This window comes from Danio aesculapii, chromosome 1, assembly GCF_903798145.1.
Source record: "Danio aesculapii chromosome 1, fDanAes4.1, whole genome shotgun sequence".
Taxonomy (NCBI): domain Eukaryota; kingdom Metazoa; phylum Chordata; class Actinopteri; order Cypriniformes; family Danionidae; genus Danio; species Danio aesculapii.
The window spans coordinates 5,494,399-5,512,952 of NC_079435.1; the positions used below are offsets into that span (position 1 = coordinate 5,494,399).

The 18,554-nt window shown below is 31.0% G+C and overlaps 1 protein-coding gene across 4 annotated transcripts; it reads right to left on the reverse strand.

The window, feature by feature from the left end:
* Positions 1-463: 463 nt before the first annotated feature.
* r3hcc1l (R3H domain and coiled-coil containing 1-like) lies at positions 464-18,298 on the reverse strand. 4 transcript variants are annotated; one of them, XM_056456389.1, is made up of 8 exons: positions 18,221-18,298; positions 15,707-16,180; positions 13,836-14,023; positions 11,483-11,553; positions 10,371-10,466; positions 9,881-10,021; positions 1,301-1,355; positions 464-1,203 (listed from the first exon to the last, which is right to left on the reverse strand). In XM_056456389.1, the coding sequence occupies exons 2-7, from the start codon at positions 16,172-16,174 to the stop codon at positions 1,303-1,305; spliced, it is 1,017 nt and encodes a 338-aa protein (XP_056312364.1). In that variant the 5' UTR covers positions 16,175-16,180; positions 18,221-18,298; the 3' UTR covers positions 464-1,203; positions 1,301-1,302. The 4 variants fall into 4 exon arrangements, with proteins under 4 accessions (XP_056312364.1, XP_056312350.1, XP_056312357.1 ...); XM_056456375.1 differs by having other exon boundaries at positions 464-1,209; XM_056456382.1 differs by having other exon boundaries at positions 1,295-1,355.
* Positions 18,299-18,554: the final 256 nt, after the last annotated feature.

The window sequence follows — 18,554 nt, forward strand, 5'->3', positions numbered from 1 at the left end:
GCGGTGTAAGCATTATCTAAATCAATTTTACATATAGAAGCTCAAACTAAATAGATTGTTGCATGTTTTACGATATGCTGCAATAAATTAACATGTTTTTTTTAACTACATATGTAGACATTGCATGAAACATTAGGTCATGAAAATTTTCTAGAAAGTCTTGGAAAAGTCATGACCATTTTAGTAGTAAAAATGTGTATGAACCTTTCTACTGTGACACAATAATTAGAACATTTTTAGCAAAACATTCATCTTGCTGCAATATTAACGTTTGCCGGGAATCGAACTCACACATTCGCATTAAAGCAAGAACTAATTATTATAATTTTTATCAAAATGTCAAATCCTTAAACTTAATGCAATTGGGTTTTTTTTTTGTATGGCCATTTGCCATATTCACACATGTATGAATGTTATGTTAACAGCAAGAAGTGCACATACTGGGAAAATAGCCAAGCATATAGACGTTTGAACATTTTTATTCAACTCAACTTCAAGTGCACCATCATCGGAAAACAGTACCTGACAACTTGAGGAAAAGAAATGTCAATTTTAGCTCCTGAACAAAATCTTTTGCAGATAAATGCCAACAGTACATTATTTACATCTAAATAACATATACAGGAAGTTTGGTATTAGAATGTGCTGATGGTTTACAAAGCCTTGATTGACATTAAACAAAATATTCACAACGATCTTTAATGCAGGTTTTAGCTGAAAAATCCACAATGTATGGTACTGTGGGTTAAAAACATTACTGTAATGCTTAAGTTCAGAGCTCATAATTATTTTCCCCATAAATGTTATTTTTGCTTTATTATTTTGAAATGTGACATTTCTTTGGGCGATTTACTCATATACAAAGTCCACATTAAAAAAGACAAAAGATTATCCAAAAACAAACATAAAATCGATTCATATTGCCTTGGTCTAGTTTAATTTACTCAACAAAACATTCTCTCTCTCTCTCAAAAAAAAGCATTAAAAAAAACATTAAAATTGCATGTCCAAACCATACAACGATCAAACATTTATGGGGAAAAATTCTTTCAAGAGGATAAAAATATTACAAAATCTCCCTGTCGAAGTTTGTGTCACACTTGGATGAGCCCATGTCCCCCTGTCCCTGTGGCTTTGGTTCAGTCCAGGCTGGTTTGGCAGTAGTCCTGACCCACCGAGGCATCTCTTGAACCTGTGAAGCCCCTACAACTTCAGACCAAAACCCAGAAACACCATGAGACTTGTGGTATCAATTTATGAAAACAAAATGCTTTATATAAACACACACACAAACCTGTACCTTCACCTGCCCTCCCAGGCATCTTCACGCTGCTTAGCGGCTAAGCGCTTTTGATCTGATGAGAAAACAGATTACATAAAATCAATACCAATTTTTAACAAATTATTTAGGGTAAAAATTTAGCTGAGAAGTTTGATTCAGTTTAAATTTAAGTCATAATTGTGATTTAGTAAGTCATAATTGAGTTAAGTTTTGACTTTTTATCTCGTAATTTCGAATTAGAAAGTCATATGACTTCTCTTAATTTCTTATTAAAAAGTCATAATTTTTAAATTTTATATCGTAAGTTTGAATTACATAGTTAGAATTTAGAACTTTATCTTGTGATTTCAAATTACAAAGTCAGAATTTTTTATCATCTCATAATTCCGAATTAGAATTTCATAATTTTGATTTTTATCTCGTAATTTCTAATTAGAAAGTCACAATTTTGGCTTATATTGTAATTTCAAACCAGAATGTCAGTTTTGACTTTTTATCTCATAATTTCGAACTAGAATGTCATAATTTAGACTTTTATCTCATAATTTCGAACTAGAATATCACAGTTTTGACTTTTTATCTCATAATTTCAAACTAGAATGTCATAATTTAGACTTTTTATCTCATAATTTCGAACTAGAATGTCATAATTTAGACTTTTTATCTCATAATTTCGAACTAGAATGTCATAATTTAGACTTTTTATCTCATAATTTCGAACTAGAATGTCACAGTTTTGACTTTTTATCTCATAATTTCAAACTAGAATGTCATAATTTAGACTTTTTATCTCATAATTTCGAACTAGAATGTCATAATTTAGACTTTTTATCTCATAATTTCGAACTAGAATGTCACAGTTTTGACTTTTTATTTTATAATTTCAAACTAGAATGTCATAATTTAGACTTTTTATCTCATAATTTCGAACTACAATGTCATAGTTTTGACTTTTTATTTTATATTTCCGAGTTACAATGTCATATATTTGACTTTTTATCTTGTAATTTCGAAATAAAAAGTCTTCATTTTAAAATTTATATCTCGTAATTTCAAATGACAAATTTTCATTTATCTCATAATTTCGAACTACAATGTCATAGTTTTGACTTTTTATTTTATATTTCCGAGTTACAATGTCATATATTTGACTTTTTATCTCGTAATTTCGAATAAAAAAAAAAAAGTCATCATTTTAAAATTTATATCTCGTAATTTCAAATGACAAATTTTCATTTATCTCATAATTTCGAATAACAAAGTCAGAATTTTTAATCATCTCATAATTCCGAATTAGAATGTTCTAATTTTGACTTTTTATCTCATAATTTCGAACTAGAATGTCATAGTTTTGACTTTTTATCTCATAATTTCGAACTAGAATGTCATAATTTTGACTTTCTATCTCATAATTTCGAACTAGAATGTCATAATTTAGACTTTTTATCTCATAATTTCGAACTAGAATGTCATAGTTTTGACTTTTTATTTTATATTTCCGAGTTACAATGTCATATATTTGACTTTTTATCTCGTAATTTCGAATAAAAAAAAAAGTCATCATTTTAAAATTTAGATCTCGTAATTTCAAATGACAAATTTTCATTTATCTCATAATTTCGAATAACAAAGTCAGAATTTTTAATCAGCTCCTAATTCCGAACTAGAATGTCATAGTTTTGACTTTTTATCTCGTAATTTCTATTTAGAATGTCATAGTTCTGACTTTTTATCTCGTAATATTCAATTAGAAAGTCATAATTTTGACTTTTTATCTCATAATTTCGAACTAGAATGTCATAATTTAGACTTTTTATCTCATAATTTCGAACTAGAATGTCATAATTTAGACTTTTTATCTCATAATTTCGAACTAGAATGTCATAATTTAGACTTTTTATCTCATAATTTCGAACTAGAATGTCACAGTTTTGACTTTTTATCTCATAATTTCAAACTAGAATGTCATAATTTAGACTTTTTATCTCATAATTTCGAACTAGAATGTCATAATTTAGACTTTTTATCTCATAATTTCGAACTAGAATGTCACAGTTTTGACTTTTTATTTTATAATTTCAAACTAGAATGTCATAATTTTGACTTTTTATCCCATAAATTCGAACTTGAATGTCATAGTTTTGACTTTTTATCTCATAATTTCGAACTAGAATGTCATAATTTAGACTTTTTATCTAATAATTTCGAACTACAATGTCATAGTTTTGACTTTTTATTTTATATTTCCGAGTTACAATGTCATATATTTGACTTTTTATCTTGTAATTTCGAAATAAAAAGTCTTCATTTTAAAATTTATATCTCGTAATTTCAAATGACAAATTTTCATTTATCTCATAATTTCGAATAACAAAGTCAGAATTTTTAATCATCTCATAATTCCGAATTAGAATGTTCTAATTTTGACTTTTTATCTCATAATTTCGAACTAGAATGTCATAGTTTTGACTTTTTATCTAATAATTTCGAACTAGAATGTCATAATTTTGACTTTTTATCTCATAATTTCGAACTAGAATGTCATAATTTAGACTTTTTATCTCATAATTTCGAACTAGAATGTCATAGTTTTGACTTTTTATTTTATATTTCCGAGTTACAATGTCATATATTTGACTTTTTATCTCGTAATTTCGAATAAAAAAAAAAAGTCATCATTTTAAAATTTAGATCTCGTAATTTCAAATGACAAATTTTCATTTATCTCATAATTTCGAATAACAAAGTCAGAATTTTTAATCAGCTCCTAATTCCGAACTAGAATGTCATAATTTTGACTTTTTATCTCATAATTTCGAACTAGAATGTCATAGTTTTGACTTTTTATCTCGTAATTTCTATTTAGAATGTCATAGTTCTGACTTTTTATCTCGTAATATTCAATTAGAAAGTCATAATTTTGACTTTTTATGTCATAATTTCGAACTAGAATGTCATAGTTTTGACTTTTTATCTCGTAATTTCTATTTAGAATGTCATAGTTCTGACTTTTTATCTCGTAATATTCAATTAGAAAGTCATAATTTTGACTTTTTATGTCATAATTTCGAACTAGAATGTCATAATTTAGACTTTTTATCTCATAATTTCGAACTAGAATGTCACAGTTTTGACTTTTTATCTCATAATTTCGAACTAGAATGTCATAATTTAGACTTTTTATCTCATAATTTCGAACTAGAATGTCACAGTTTTGACTTTTTATCTCATAATTTCAAACTAGAATGTCATAATTTAGACTTTTTATCTCATAATTTCGAACTAGAATGTCATAGTTTTGACTTTTTATCTCATAATTTCGAACTAGAATGTCACAGTTTTGACTTTTTATTTTATAATTTCAAACTAGAATGTCATAATTTTGACTTTTTATCCCATAAATTCGAACTTGAATGTCATAGTTTTGACTTTTTATCTCATAATTTCGAACTAGAATGTCATAATTTAGACTTTTTATCTAATAATTTCGAACTACAATGTCATAGTTTTGACTTTTTATTTTATATTTCCGAGTTACAATGTCATATATTTGACTTTTTATCTTGTAATTTCGAAATAAAAAGTCTTCATTTTAAAATTTATATCTCGTAATTTCAAATGACAAATTTTCATTTATCTCATAATTTCGAATAACAAAGTCAGAATTTTTAATCATCTCATAATTCCGAATTAGAATGTTCTAATTTTGACTTTTTATCTCATAATTTCGAACTAGAATGTCATAGTTTTGACTTTTTATCTCATAATTTCGAACTAGAATGTCATAATTTTGACTTTCTATCTCATAATTTCGAACTAGAATGTCATAATTTAGACTTTTTATCTAATAATTTCGAACTACAATGTCATAGTTTTGACTTTTTATTTTATATTTCCGAGTTACAATGTCATATATTTGACTTTTTATCTCGTAATTTCGAATAAAAAAAAAAGTCATCATTTTAAAATTTAGATCTCGTAATTTCAAATGACAAATTTTCATTTATCTCATAATTTCGAATAACAAAGTCAGAATTTTTAATCAGCTCCTAATTCCAAACTAGAATGTCATAGTTTTGACTTTTTATCTCGTAATTTCTATTTAGAATGTCATAGTTCTGACTTTTTATCTCGTAATATTCAATTAGAAAGTCATAATTTTGACTTTTTATCTCATAATTTCGAACTAGAATGTCATAATTTAGACTTTTTATCTCATAATTTCGAACTAGAATGTCATAATTTAGACTTTTTATCTCATAATTTCGAACTAGAATGTCATAATTTAGACTTTTTATCTCATAATTTCGAACTAGAATGTCACAGTTTTGACTTTTTATCTCATAATTTCAAACTAGAATGTCATAATTAAGACTTTTTATCTCATAATTTCGAACTAGAATGTCATAATTTAGACTTTTTATCTCATAATTTCGAACTAGAATGTCATAGTTTTGACTTTTTATTTTATATTTCCGAGTTACAATGTCATATATTTGACTTTTTATCTCGTAATTTCGAATAAAAAAAAAAAGTCATCATTTTAAAATTTATATCTCGTAATTTCAAATGACAAATTTTCATTTATCTCATAATTTCGAATAACAAAGTCAGAATTTTTAATCATCTCATAATTCCGAATTAGAATGTTCTAATTTTGACTTTTTATCTCATAATTTCGAACTAGAATGTCATAGTTTTGACTTTTTATCTCATAATTTCGAACTAGAATGTCATAATTTAGACTTTTTATCTCATAATTTCGAACTAGAATGTCATAATTTAGACTTTTTATCTCATAATTTCGAACTAGAATGTCATAGTTTTGACTTTTTATTTTATATTTCCGAGTTACAATGTCATATATTTGACTTTTTATCTCGTAATTTCGAATAAAAAAAAAAAGTCATCATTTTAAAATTTAGATCTCGTAATTTCAAATGACAAATTTTCATTTATCTCATAATTTCGAATAACAAAGTCAGAATTTTTAATCAGCTCCTAATTCCGAACTAGAATGTCATAATTTTGACTTTTTATCTCATAATTTCGAACTAGAATGTCATAGTTTTGACTTTTTATCTCGTAATTTCTATTTAGAATGTCATAGTTCTGACTTTTTATCTCGTAATATTCAATTAGAAAGTCATAATTTTGACTTTTTATGTCATAATTTCGAACTAGAATGTCATAGTTTTGACTTTTTATCTCGTAATTTCTATATAGAATGTCATAGTTCTGACTTTTTATCTCGTAATATTCAATTAGAAAGTCATAATTTTGACTTTTTATGTCATAATTTCGAACTAGAATGTCATAATTTAGACTTTTTATCTCATAATTTCGAACTAGAATGTCACAGTTTTGACTTTTTATCTCATAATTTCAAACTAGAATGTCATAATTTAGACTTTTTATCTCATAATTTCGAACTAGAATGTCATAATTTTGACTTTTTATCTCATAATTTCGAACTAGAATGTCATAATTTAGACTTTTTATCTCATAATTTCGAACTAGAATGTCATAGTTTTGACTTTTTATTTTATATTTCCGAGTTACAATGTCATATATTTGACTTTTTATCTCGTAATTTCGAATAAAAAAAAAAAAGTCATCATTTTAAAATTTATATCTCGTAATTTCAAATGACAAATTTTCATTTATCTCATAATTTCGAATAACAAAGTCAGAATTTTTAATCATCTCATAATTCCGAATTAGAATGTTCTAATTTTGACTTTTTATCTCATAATTTCGAACTAGAATGTCATAGTTTTGACTTTTTATCTCGTAATTTCTATTTAGAATGTCATAGTTCTGACTTTTTATCTCGTAATATTCAATTAGAAAGTCATAATTTTGACTTTTTATGTCATAATTTCGAACTAGAATGTCATAATTTAGACTTTTTATCTCATAATTTCGAACTAGAATGTCACAGTTTTGACTTTTTATCTCATAATTTCGAACTAGAATGTCATAATTTAGACTTTTTATCTCATAATTTCGAACTAGAATGTCACAGTTTTGACTTTTTATCTCATAATTTCAAACTAGAATGTCATAATTTAGACTTTTTATCTCATAATTTCGAACTAGAATGTCATAATTTAGACTTTTTATCTCATAATTTCGAACTAGAATGTCACAGTTTTGACTTTTTATTTTATAATTTCAAACTAGAATGTCATAATTTTGACTTTTTATCCCATAATTTCGAACTAGAATGTCATAGTTTTGACTTTTTATCTCATAATTTCGAACTAGAATGTCATAATTTAGACTTTTTATCTAATAATTTCGAACTACAATGTCATAGTTTTGACTTTTTATTTTATATTTCCGAGTTACAATGTCATATATTTGACTTTTTATCTTGTAATTTCGAAATAAAAAGTCTTCATTTTAAAATTTATATCTCGTAATTTCAAATGACAAATTTTCATTTATCTCATAATTTCGAATAACAAAGTCAGAATTTTTAATCAGCTCCTAATTCCGAACTAGAATGTCATAATTTTGACTTTTTATCTCATAATTTCGAACTAGAATGTCATAGTTTTGACTTTTTATCTCGTAATTTCTATTTAGAATGTCATAGTTCTGACTTTTTATCTCGTAATATTCAATTAGAAAGTCATAATTTTGACTTTTTATGTCATAATTTCGAACTAGAATGTCATAGTTTTGACTTTTTATCTCGTAATTTCTATTTAGAATGTCATAGTTCTGACTTTTTATCTCGTAATATTCAATTAGAAAGTCATAATTTTGACTTTTTATGTCATAATTTCGAACTAGAATGTCACAGTTTTGACTTTTTATCTCATAATTTCGAACTAGAATGTCATAATTTAGACTTTTTATCTCATAATTTCGAACTAGAATGTCATAATTAAGACTTTTTATCTCATAATTTCGAACTAGAATGTCATAATTTAGACTTTTTATCTCATAATTTCGAACTAGAATGTCACAGTTTTGACTTTTTATCTCATAATTTCGAACTAGAATGTCATAATTTAGACTTTTTATCTCATAATTTCGAACTAGAATGTCATAATTTAGACTTTTTATCTCATAATTTCGAACTAGAATGTCATAATTTAGACTTTTTATCTCATAATTTCGAACTAGAATGTCACAGTTTTGACTTTTTATCTCATAATTTCAAACTAGAATGTCATAATTAAGACTTTTTATCTCATAATTTCGAACTAGAATGTCATAATTTAGACTTTTTATCTAATAATTTCGAACTACAATGTCATAGTTTTGACTTTTTATTTTATATTTCCGAGTTACAATGTCATATATTTGACTTTTTATCTTGTAATTTCAAAATAAACAGTCTTCATTTTAAAATTTATATCTCGTAATTTCAAATGACAAATTTTCATTTATCTCATAATTTCGAATAACAAAGTCAGAATTTTTAATCATCTCATAATTCCGAATTAGAATGTTCTAATTTTGACTTTTTATCTCATAATTTCGAACTAGAATGTCATAGTTTTGACTTTTTATCTCATAATTTCGAACTAGAATGTCATAATTTTGACTTTTTATCTCATAATTTCGAACTAGAATGTCATAATTTAGACTTTTTATCTAATAATTTCGAACTACAATGTCATAGTTTTGACTTTTTATTTTATATTTCCGAGTTACAATGTCATATATTTGACTTTTTATCTTGTAATTTCGAAATAAAAAGTCTTCATTTTAAAATTTATATCTCGTAATTTCAAATGACAAATTTTCATTTATCTCATAATTTCGAATAACAAAGTCAGAATTTTTAATCAGCTCCTAATTCCGAACTAGAATGTCATAATTTTGACTTTTTATCTCATAATTTCGAACTAGAATGTCATAGTTTTGACTTTTATCTCGTAATTTCTATTTAGAATGTCATAGTTCTGACTTTTTATCTCGTAATATTCAATTAGAAAGTCATAATTTAGACTTTTTATGTCATAATTTCGAACTAGAATGTCATAGTTTTGACTTTTTATCTCGTAATTTCTATTTAGAATGTCATAGTTCTGACTTTTTATCTCGTAATATTCAATTAGAAAGTCATAATTTTGACTTTTTATGTCATAATTTAGCATTATAAATTATTCAAACATTAGAAAGACTTTTTAAATCTTATGTGATAAAAACAGGATAAAGCATAAGAGTAAAGAAAAAACATTAACGTTGTTCAGGGCCACCTTGTGTACCGGAGTGTTTTTGTGATTCGTGCCAACTATAGTAAGGGAGAGATTTTGTATTTTAACATGAATGTTTGGACCCCTGCTTGTCAAAAAATGGTGAGAAATATTGCCAATGAATGGTGCACAATGCTTTATTTGTATATATTTTATTATACAAGTACCATAGATTATCCTCTTTATCTTGGTATTATCTTGTTTAGCTTGATTATGAACTTAAGGGATAAGAAGTGACAACGTTTTCCTCATTGTGTTGTTTTTTTTTTTAATTCTTATCAATCTGTGCAATAAAGTATATAAAAAAAATAAATGAATAAAACATAAGCATGCTTGCTTTATGTGTGAGAAAACAAAATCTCTGTACGAATGATGTCACCTTTGGCTTGCCGTAGTTTGTTCCTTTCGGCCTCTCGGTCTTCCCGGGTCTGGTTGCTCTTCACGCCCAGAGCTCCGATGACCAGCCGCCTTGCCAGAGCCGCACTCGTCTGCGGACGCTCTTTAGCCGGCAGCAGATAATCTACACATTTTAAAACATCGTTGAGTCATTAAAGATTTCATATATTTGTTTGTTTATTTATTGACACCAGCAACTTATGGCTACTTCAGGGCACGATCAAAACAGATAAAAACACAAGGGTTTAGATTTATTGAATTTAAATGAATTATTATTACCTACTTAGTAAGACAAATCATTATAAAAGCAACAATTACATTTTAAAACGCTTTATCCAACATCTAAGCACATTATAAACCTTGAAAACACTATATAAAAATTCAAGGATTTCCAGCACCCGTACGAATCCTGTAATAAACTAATCTGTGCTAATTGCAAAAAAAAGTGTCAAAATAAGAGATGTAAAGAGTACCGGAGCAGCTGCGCGCTTTGGCTTTAGTGGCGTTTGATGAGCTGGACAGAGGCCGGACCTTCATCATGGGGTTCTTCATCCTCAAAGCATCACGAGCTGTACAAAAATGTGCTTTCTTAATTTGGTGTAACTCAAATATTGCATTGAAATAGTGACATTAAAGAGATTTGATATTTGGTGCATACATTGGATAAGCCATGAATATAAAAAGAGTCAGTTCAACCCAAAATCAAAGTTATGTCATCTGTCAATAAGCTCGATCACTGTTTATGTGAATAAAAGCCTGAAATACATTGCTTTATATAAGTGAATACCCCGTCTAATCCATTTATTAAGTATATTACTAAATACCTTAATTTGTATTGATGAATGAAAGTGTAATAGCTTTCAAATGATAATCACTTATTACTTTTAAGGTACAACGCTCGCTATAAACAAACCATTAACCACCGTTAACAGAATTCGTTTGGGAAACAGCGTCTATTTATCACTATTGAGCATGTTAGCTGATAGTCACGTACTGATATATGACTGTTTTGAGATTGCATAGGAGGGGCGACGGCACCTGTAATCATAAGGAAAGGGAATCCTGCCATTTTTATATTTATTTTGAAGTGCCTAAATTCATGCCGAAATAAAACAAAAGCACAGAACAGACTCACATTTAAGAGTGAGCGGCAGCCCCTGGTGGTTCGGCGGTATAGGTTGCGCATAGCGAGGATCAGTTCAGAAATATGGGGGAAATACGGGAAAATACCGTTATGGGATCATAGCCGGACAGAACTGTAAAATACAGGAGAATCCCGGGAAAAACGAGAGGGTTGACAGGTATGTTAATATAAGTACTAATAAACTGTTAATATATTAATAACCGGCAGGTATTTAATGGTGGGGATTGGTTCTTGAACTAAAGTGTTACCAAAATGACATAAGGGTGAGTAAATGATGATTATTTAAGAAGTTATTTCTCATTGTGGGGTAAAATAATCCTTGCTCATATATTTGTTAGCAGAGCGGCAGTCAATTAAATGAACATAGAAGCTAAAAAAACAATGATATTTACTTTTAGGACAATCAGGGACAAGCATCATAAATGTGAAAAACTGACTGACCTGCGATCGGACTGGAGAATAAACCGAGAGCATGTGTGTCATCGATCCACGTGATGTCAAAGCCCTTCTGCCTGAAAACACACACACACACACACGATTAAGATCAACAGTGGTTTCCGAAGACCAAAGTTTGCCGACCCTTTTTTGTCAGCTTGACAAGTTTAATGCTGTTTAATTATTAATAATTGTTATCCTTTATTGTTTTATGTATTATACTTGTTTCTTTTATTCTTGTTTATGTAAAGCTCTTTGAATTACCATTGAGTTTAAAATGTTTTATAGAAATAAACTTGCCTTGCCTTGATGCTACTACAAGCAATACTAATATCGAGTTATTAAAAACCATCAGTTTTTCTACTTTTATACTAGCACAAATATGTATTATGAATATGCATTCTAACCATTCAGAGCTTGTAAACATGAAGTTCCCAGTAAAAGCTTAATTAAATTACATATTAAAGCCCCACTTTATATTAAATGGCCTTAACTACTTGCATCAAAAAATAAGTGCTGTACGTTTTGGGTTCATATTGTATTGCACAACATGGTGCTATTGAGGTGTGATAAGGGTCATATTAGGGACAGGTCTGGTAGATATGGGTAGGTTTAAGGGTTTGTAACGGTGTAAGGGATGGATTGACAGACTAATTATGAAAGTAACAATGGAAATTAATTACAGATGTATAACAAAATATGTAATTAATGTGTTGGTGCTCTTTGGATAAGGGATTCGTTAAGATAAGCAACTAAACCGTAACTCCAAGAGTCTAAAAGGAAGTGAAAAAAATTAAAAGCCTTTATTATCATGGCTATTATTTTAAAGGGCACATAGTTTACCTCTTTTTTATGATTTAATATTAATATTATGGTTCTTCTGAGTGTGCCAGTTTAGGTTCAGTTTAAAACACAATTCAGATTTTTTTATTATAATATGTTAAAAAGTGTCATGTTGGGGGCGTGTCCACAGCTCGCTGATTTAGGTGTGTGTTGCTTCACATGTATATAAGTTTCGGCTTCCCGCCCAACGTAACAAGGGGGCGGGGCCATAAGCTCACCTGCTCTGTGTTTGCAACACAGACAGGCAACTGAGAGGTTCAGCAATCAGTCGTACATGTACGACTCTGACACAGACCAAGCAGAGAGTACAAAATCATTTGTGTCTTTGTACAGTTTTACAGCCAACTGTGTGCTAGTTTCAAGTGCCGAGCTTGTACACAGAAACTAATAACCACGCACACTGAATTAACTTTGACTGAGGCACGGGATGCGTCGCTCGAAGCCGCGACACGGCACACCAGACACTCTCTGTAGCGCGGCAGAAACATGAAGTGTCCCGAATCGTCGCGCCACGCATTTTTGAATTCTAAACATAGGTTTCTGCAGCGGTCCGCGGCGCCCAGCCGTCGACTTGAGTGTACCCTGATAGAAACCGATGTTTAGTATTCTAAAACGCATGCTAGTTAAGATCACAGGGAGCTTCTGGGATCGCGAGAAATGCAAACGGCTGAAGTATAAGGTAGACTCAAAGAGAAGTACACATGTTTGCAAATCTACCTAAAGATACAACCAATAATTCCGATTAGAGCGATAATGTGGAGAATATTGATCTTGTGTTGAGCCCAATGAGCCTTGCATCTAAAAATAGAGCTAGTGTGTTCCTTTAGTGATATCACTTCGACTCACGCTGAAAATGGCGGACGTGAATCAACAAACTGAGGATATGATGACGCGCCTGTCAATCAATATTGGTGGGCGGGGGGACCGCACTCCTACGTAAAGTTGCGGTCGGTTTGAAAACCGCTTCAATTGGTCCAGCGTTTTTTTTATGTTGTTAAATTGAAAAAAAAAGCGCTGGGTGTGCTTATATCACCCCAATATGACGGTCTATACACCATACATGCACACATGTCTGTCCAAATAGCTTGAAAAGTAGATTTTTTACCATAGGTGCCCTTTAAATTATTTTATTTTTAAATAATAGTCATGTTAATAAAGGCTTTTTAAATATTTCAGTTACTTTTCAAGTGCCTTGGACCTATGATTTTTGGTTTATCTTATGTCTCCCTGATCCAAAGAGCAGCAACACATGAATTACCCATGAAGCACTTTTTGCTTGATTTTGTATTTGTATTTACAGGTGCATCTTAAAACATGTATGTTCATAATAAGTGCATTGTACCAAATGATTAATTTAAATGTAAGTACATAGTAATTAAGACCACTTAATGTAAAGTGTGACCCTTAATGTTCATTCATTTTCCCTCGGCTTCCTTCAGCGGCAACCCATCACTGGGAAACACCCATAATGTTCACAAATCCTCATTTAGCAAAATGTGACCAAAGCTTCACTCACTGGAAGGAGCTGAAGGATCTGACCAAATCCTCCATCTTAAATTCAGTGGGGAAATCATAAATCTCGATAATGTGTGACAGCTCGTCATCCCGAAGCTCCACCTCCTCGTCATCCTGAGGCGACCAATTATAGTAGTCAAAGCGTGACTCCTGTACAGACTGCTTCTTGCGTCCGTCCTTTAGAGACATCTAGAGACAACGCAAAGAAGCAAACATGAGCACAAACCTGAGCGAATGTTACTCAATGTGCAGATAATAACGTATTTATTCATTTTCCTTGAGCTTATTTATAAAGAGTCGCCACAGAGAAATGAACCCCCAACTATTCTGGCATATGTTTATGTAACGGATGCCCTTCCAGCTGCAACCCAGTACTGAGAAACAGATAATGTATTAATTACCTCAATATTAAAGGGATAGTTCACTCAGAAACTGGATTTAGCTTAGTAATGAGGTTGAATCATCTTTTAAGGGCCACCAAACACAGTAACTATAAAGATAACAATAAATACTTTGTCCTAAAATAGTTTTGAATGTAAAACAACAGCTTGTTATAGCTTAGACCACAAATATAAGAATAAAGATTCAGTGAAATTATACTGTTGGGATCACTTTTATAATATTTTTGCAGCTAATATATGCTAAAACACTGACAGCCAATCACAATCCACTGAAGTATAAAGAAAGATGTGCTTGATGTTAAGCTCAAATTTGAAAGATTATTTAAACATAATGATCATCTTGAACACAATTGGTTATACAATGGCAGGGAATGGTTTTAGCCAGGCTAAATATAGACCATTTCAACGTGGTCATGTCATTGGCATATAAACATTTCCTGCATGTTGTCAAGCTATTTCAAAAATCTAACAAGAGACGTTCAATCATAACTTCATGTTAAAACAGCTCTCATATCATTATTTATCAATATGTGGCTCTTGAAATTAAAAATGTACAACAGGAAATACTGTGGGACCATCATTTTTGTTTACATCCCTCAAAATAGTCTATAAAAACAAAAGTATCAAGTGCTAGTTTTTGCATCTTAGTGTTTTCTCCTTTAAAAATGCTTTGGAAAAAAATGGTGTTGTTTTTATTCCACTGCGATCCCTATATTCATTGTTGGATTAGAATACACGAGCTGGATTCACTGGTCAGACTAGCTAAAATGCACCACACTGACACCCGCTGGTTACAAGTGGTAATATAGAAACAAAAGTAAAAGCTAAAAATACACAAATCATTATCGTTTGCTCATGTGGAAACAAATTTAATTATGGTTTTATTTAACGGCCCATAAAGGGATGGTTCATAGCATTAGGAGGAAACAGCAAATATGATAGTCGTTTTCATGTTAGCTGAGTAGCAGTATATAATTATAGTAACATATGTGAAATAATCGGTGTCACGGTCGCCTCACAGCATGAAGGTTGCTGGTTTGAGCCTCGGCTAGGTCAGTTGGTATTTTTGTGTGGAGTTTGCATGTTCTGCCCGTGTTGGCGTGGGTTTCCTCCGACTGCTGGGGTTTCCCACACAAGTCCAAACACATGCGTTATAGGTAAATTGGGTAAGTTAAACTGTCTGTAATGTATGTGTGTAAATGAGTGTGTATGGATGTTTCCCAGTGATGGGTTGCAGCTGGAAGGACAACGTACTGGATAAGCTGGTGGTTCATTCTGCAGTGGCGACCCCAGATTAATAAAGGGACTACGCCGAAAAAGAAAATGAATGAATGAATAAATGTGAAATAATAATTATATATATATATATATATTTTTTTTTACAAATGAAGCATGAGCACACATCGTTTTGCATCCCATAAACACAATTAAGCCTTAAAAATACACTCTGCACCACCTTTATAAGTCTCACCTCCTCCATTAAATGGGGGTCCAGACAGTCACCGTCATCATTAAACAACGAATCCCAGTTCTCCTCTTCGTCCTTCATCTCCTCTTCATCATGTTCAAGCACACCGCTCGAGTCTTCTGGAGAGTGTACAGTTCTGGATGTGGTGTCCATGTCTCCTCTGGACTCTTCATCTTTCTCTGGCTCAGTGTTTTGGTCTTCTTTATCTCCTCCTCCTCCTCGTTCTCCAGCATCTGGTTTAATTTCTCCATTTTGGGTTTCGCTCACTTTGGCTTTATCTTTCTTGTTCTTGCGGGCTTTGTCTGTGTATCGAGGTCTGGGTTTGGATTTCTTGTCACCGTCTGATTGAGGCTTCTCTGTTTTCTCGGCCTGCCGTTTCTTTGGAACGTAGACTTCCATGGTGGGCCTTTTAGTTCGGGCCGGGGCAGCAGTTTTGGAGTCTTGTTCAGGCTTAGCTGCTTCTGTCTCCATCAGGATCTGTGGAAACAAAGGCTGGCTTATATATGCTGCTTTTATAATAGCATGCTAACAAAAGTAAGCATCTCTATTGCATCACCTGTTCATTTATTGTGCGATAAGTCGATATATTGATTATTAATAAAAATTCTACTGGGAAAAAAAACGCCATTGATTTCGATAGTGTTTTTCGTTTTTATTATTGACGTCATTAGCTACCCCCAACATTCTTCTGAATCTCTTGTTTTGTGTTAAACAGAAGAAAGTATTTCATAAAAGTTGAAAACCATTTAAATGTGACGAATTTTCATTTTTGGCGACACGGTGGTGGAGTGGTTGGCGCTGTCGCCTCACAGCAAGAAGGTTGCTAGTTCGAGCCCCAGCTGGGTCAGTTGGCACTTCTGTGTGGAGTTCGCATGTTCTCCCAGTGTTGGTGTGGGTTTCCTTCAGGTGGTCCGGTTTCCTTTACCCCAAAGTCCAAACACATGTGCTATAGGTCAGTGTTTCCCAACCCTGTTCCTGGAGGCACACCAACAGTACATATTTTGTATGTCTCCCTTATCTGACCCATTCGTGTCAGGTTTTGGGGTCTTTTCTAATGTTCTGCTGAGTTGATTCAGGTGTGTTTGATTAGGGAGAGGTTGAAAATGTGTACTGTTGGTGTGCCTTCAGGAACAGGGTTGGGAAACACTGCTATAGGTGAACTGGGTCAGCTAAATTGTCCATAGTGTATTTGTGTATGTCTTGGACCTCAAGGTTGGGGGTTGAGCATTGGGATAACAACCCACTTCATAAAAAGTAGATGTTACGAAGCACCGATATGGTGCGGCTTAATATCAACTTCAATAAATGGCCCTGGAAGTAAGAAGATATAATTTCCAGCATTTTACATGCACCAGAAATCATAACATTATCGTGATTGGGGAGCAGTGGGTCAATCCATTACATCGCTTTTTAGTTAAAGCCAGTATCTACACACATTAAAATCTTAATATTTTTTACAATTGAGCAAATGCCAATGTTAACCTTGCCATGAAAAATTTTACATTTTTACCAAAATAGTGAAACCCTTTCTAGGTTTTTTGTGTAGGCCTGTTTTTTACAGTACTACAAAATACTCAAAAATGTCTGTCAACATTTCAAACAATTATATTTATTTTTATTTATTTACCAAAGTGCCAATTTCACATCCGTCACATCCATAAAGGAGAGACGTCACATTCATAATCAGGTTTTATTTCTCATAAATGCACAATGAATTAAAATCAGTCAGGAACTGGCTTTGACACATGTGTTCTACAGTAAGCCAACTCTATCCCTTTGATTATTATTGTCTCTTTTGGGTTGTGCAGTTTAATTCACTGAATTTCTACAAAGTATGTTGTATACTGCAAACTCGCAGACGTTCTTGATCACATCCATAATGCATGTTATTTTCCTGATTTAATATATAAAGCATGCTTACAGATCTTTTTCTGATCTCATAACTCTCTGATTAGTTGTTTTAGAAAATATAAACAGATGTTTGAATATAAAGTTAACATCTACTTTCTATGTGAATTTACGTGTTGAGATTTCTTATAATGTCACATCCATAACACTGGAAATGCTCAATTTAATATATTAGTAAATTTTATAGTGATAACTAACTGAATTCAAAGGACAAGTAATATTTTAGATCATGCTTTTATTTAATAAGTAATTTCTCCCTTCGACATATTAATTAAATATAGCTTAAATCATATTGTAAAAAAATAATTTATCACAAGACAACATTACAATGCAATAAAATAAGATCAAGCGACAACAGCGTACCTTAACTCACTGTTGAATGATTTGTGTACAGCTGAATAGTGATGTGTGTGATTAAACAGTAACGTACTTGAATATGTATGTCGCTCATATTCATAACATTAACACACATTCACTGACCGTACCACCATTCAGAAAACAAAACAATGCTAATAGTAACAGCCAAGTCACTAATAATACTCTACGACAGCGTGTTATTAAACTTGACGTCTGTAAATAATAAATTATTCGCGATATACTTGTACTTACGTCTCAGTGTTTTTCAGTTCGCCGAAACGTTGAAACCATGACCGGATGTTTGGAGACGTACCGGCGCCATGACGTCACATTCAAAAATGCTTTACGGGAGTTGTAGTTTAATCATGTAGTTAGCTGAATTATTTTATTATTTTACTTATTTTATTGCACTTTTTATCTCGTAATAATCAAGTTCTTGCAAAAAGCTACGACCTTAGCTAGTTTAAACTGTGCTACCTTAGCTAGTGTAAGTGTAACACGTTATTATCAGTATCTTTTAATTTGTTTTTTTTTAAATAATTCTAATATATATATTCTCAATAAACAGTACATTAATTTATAAACA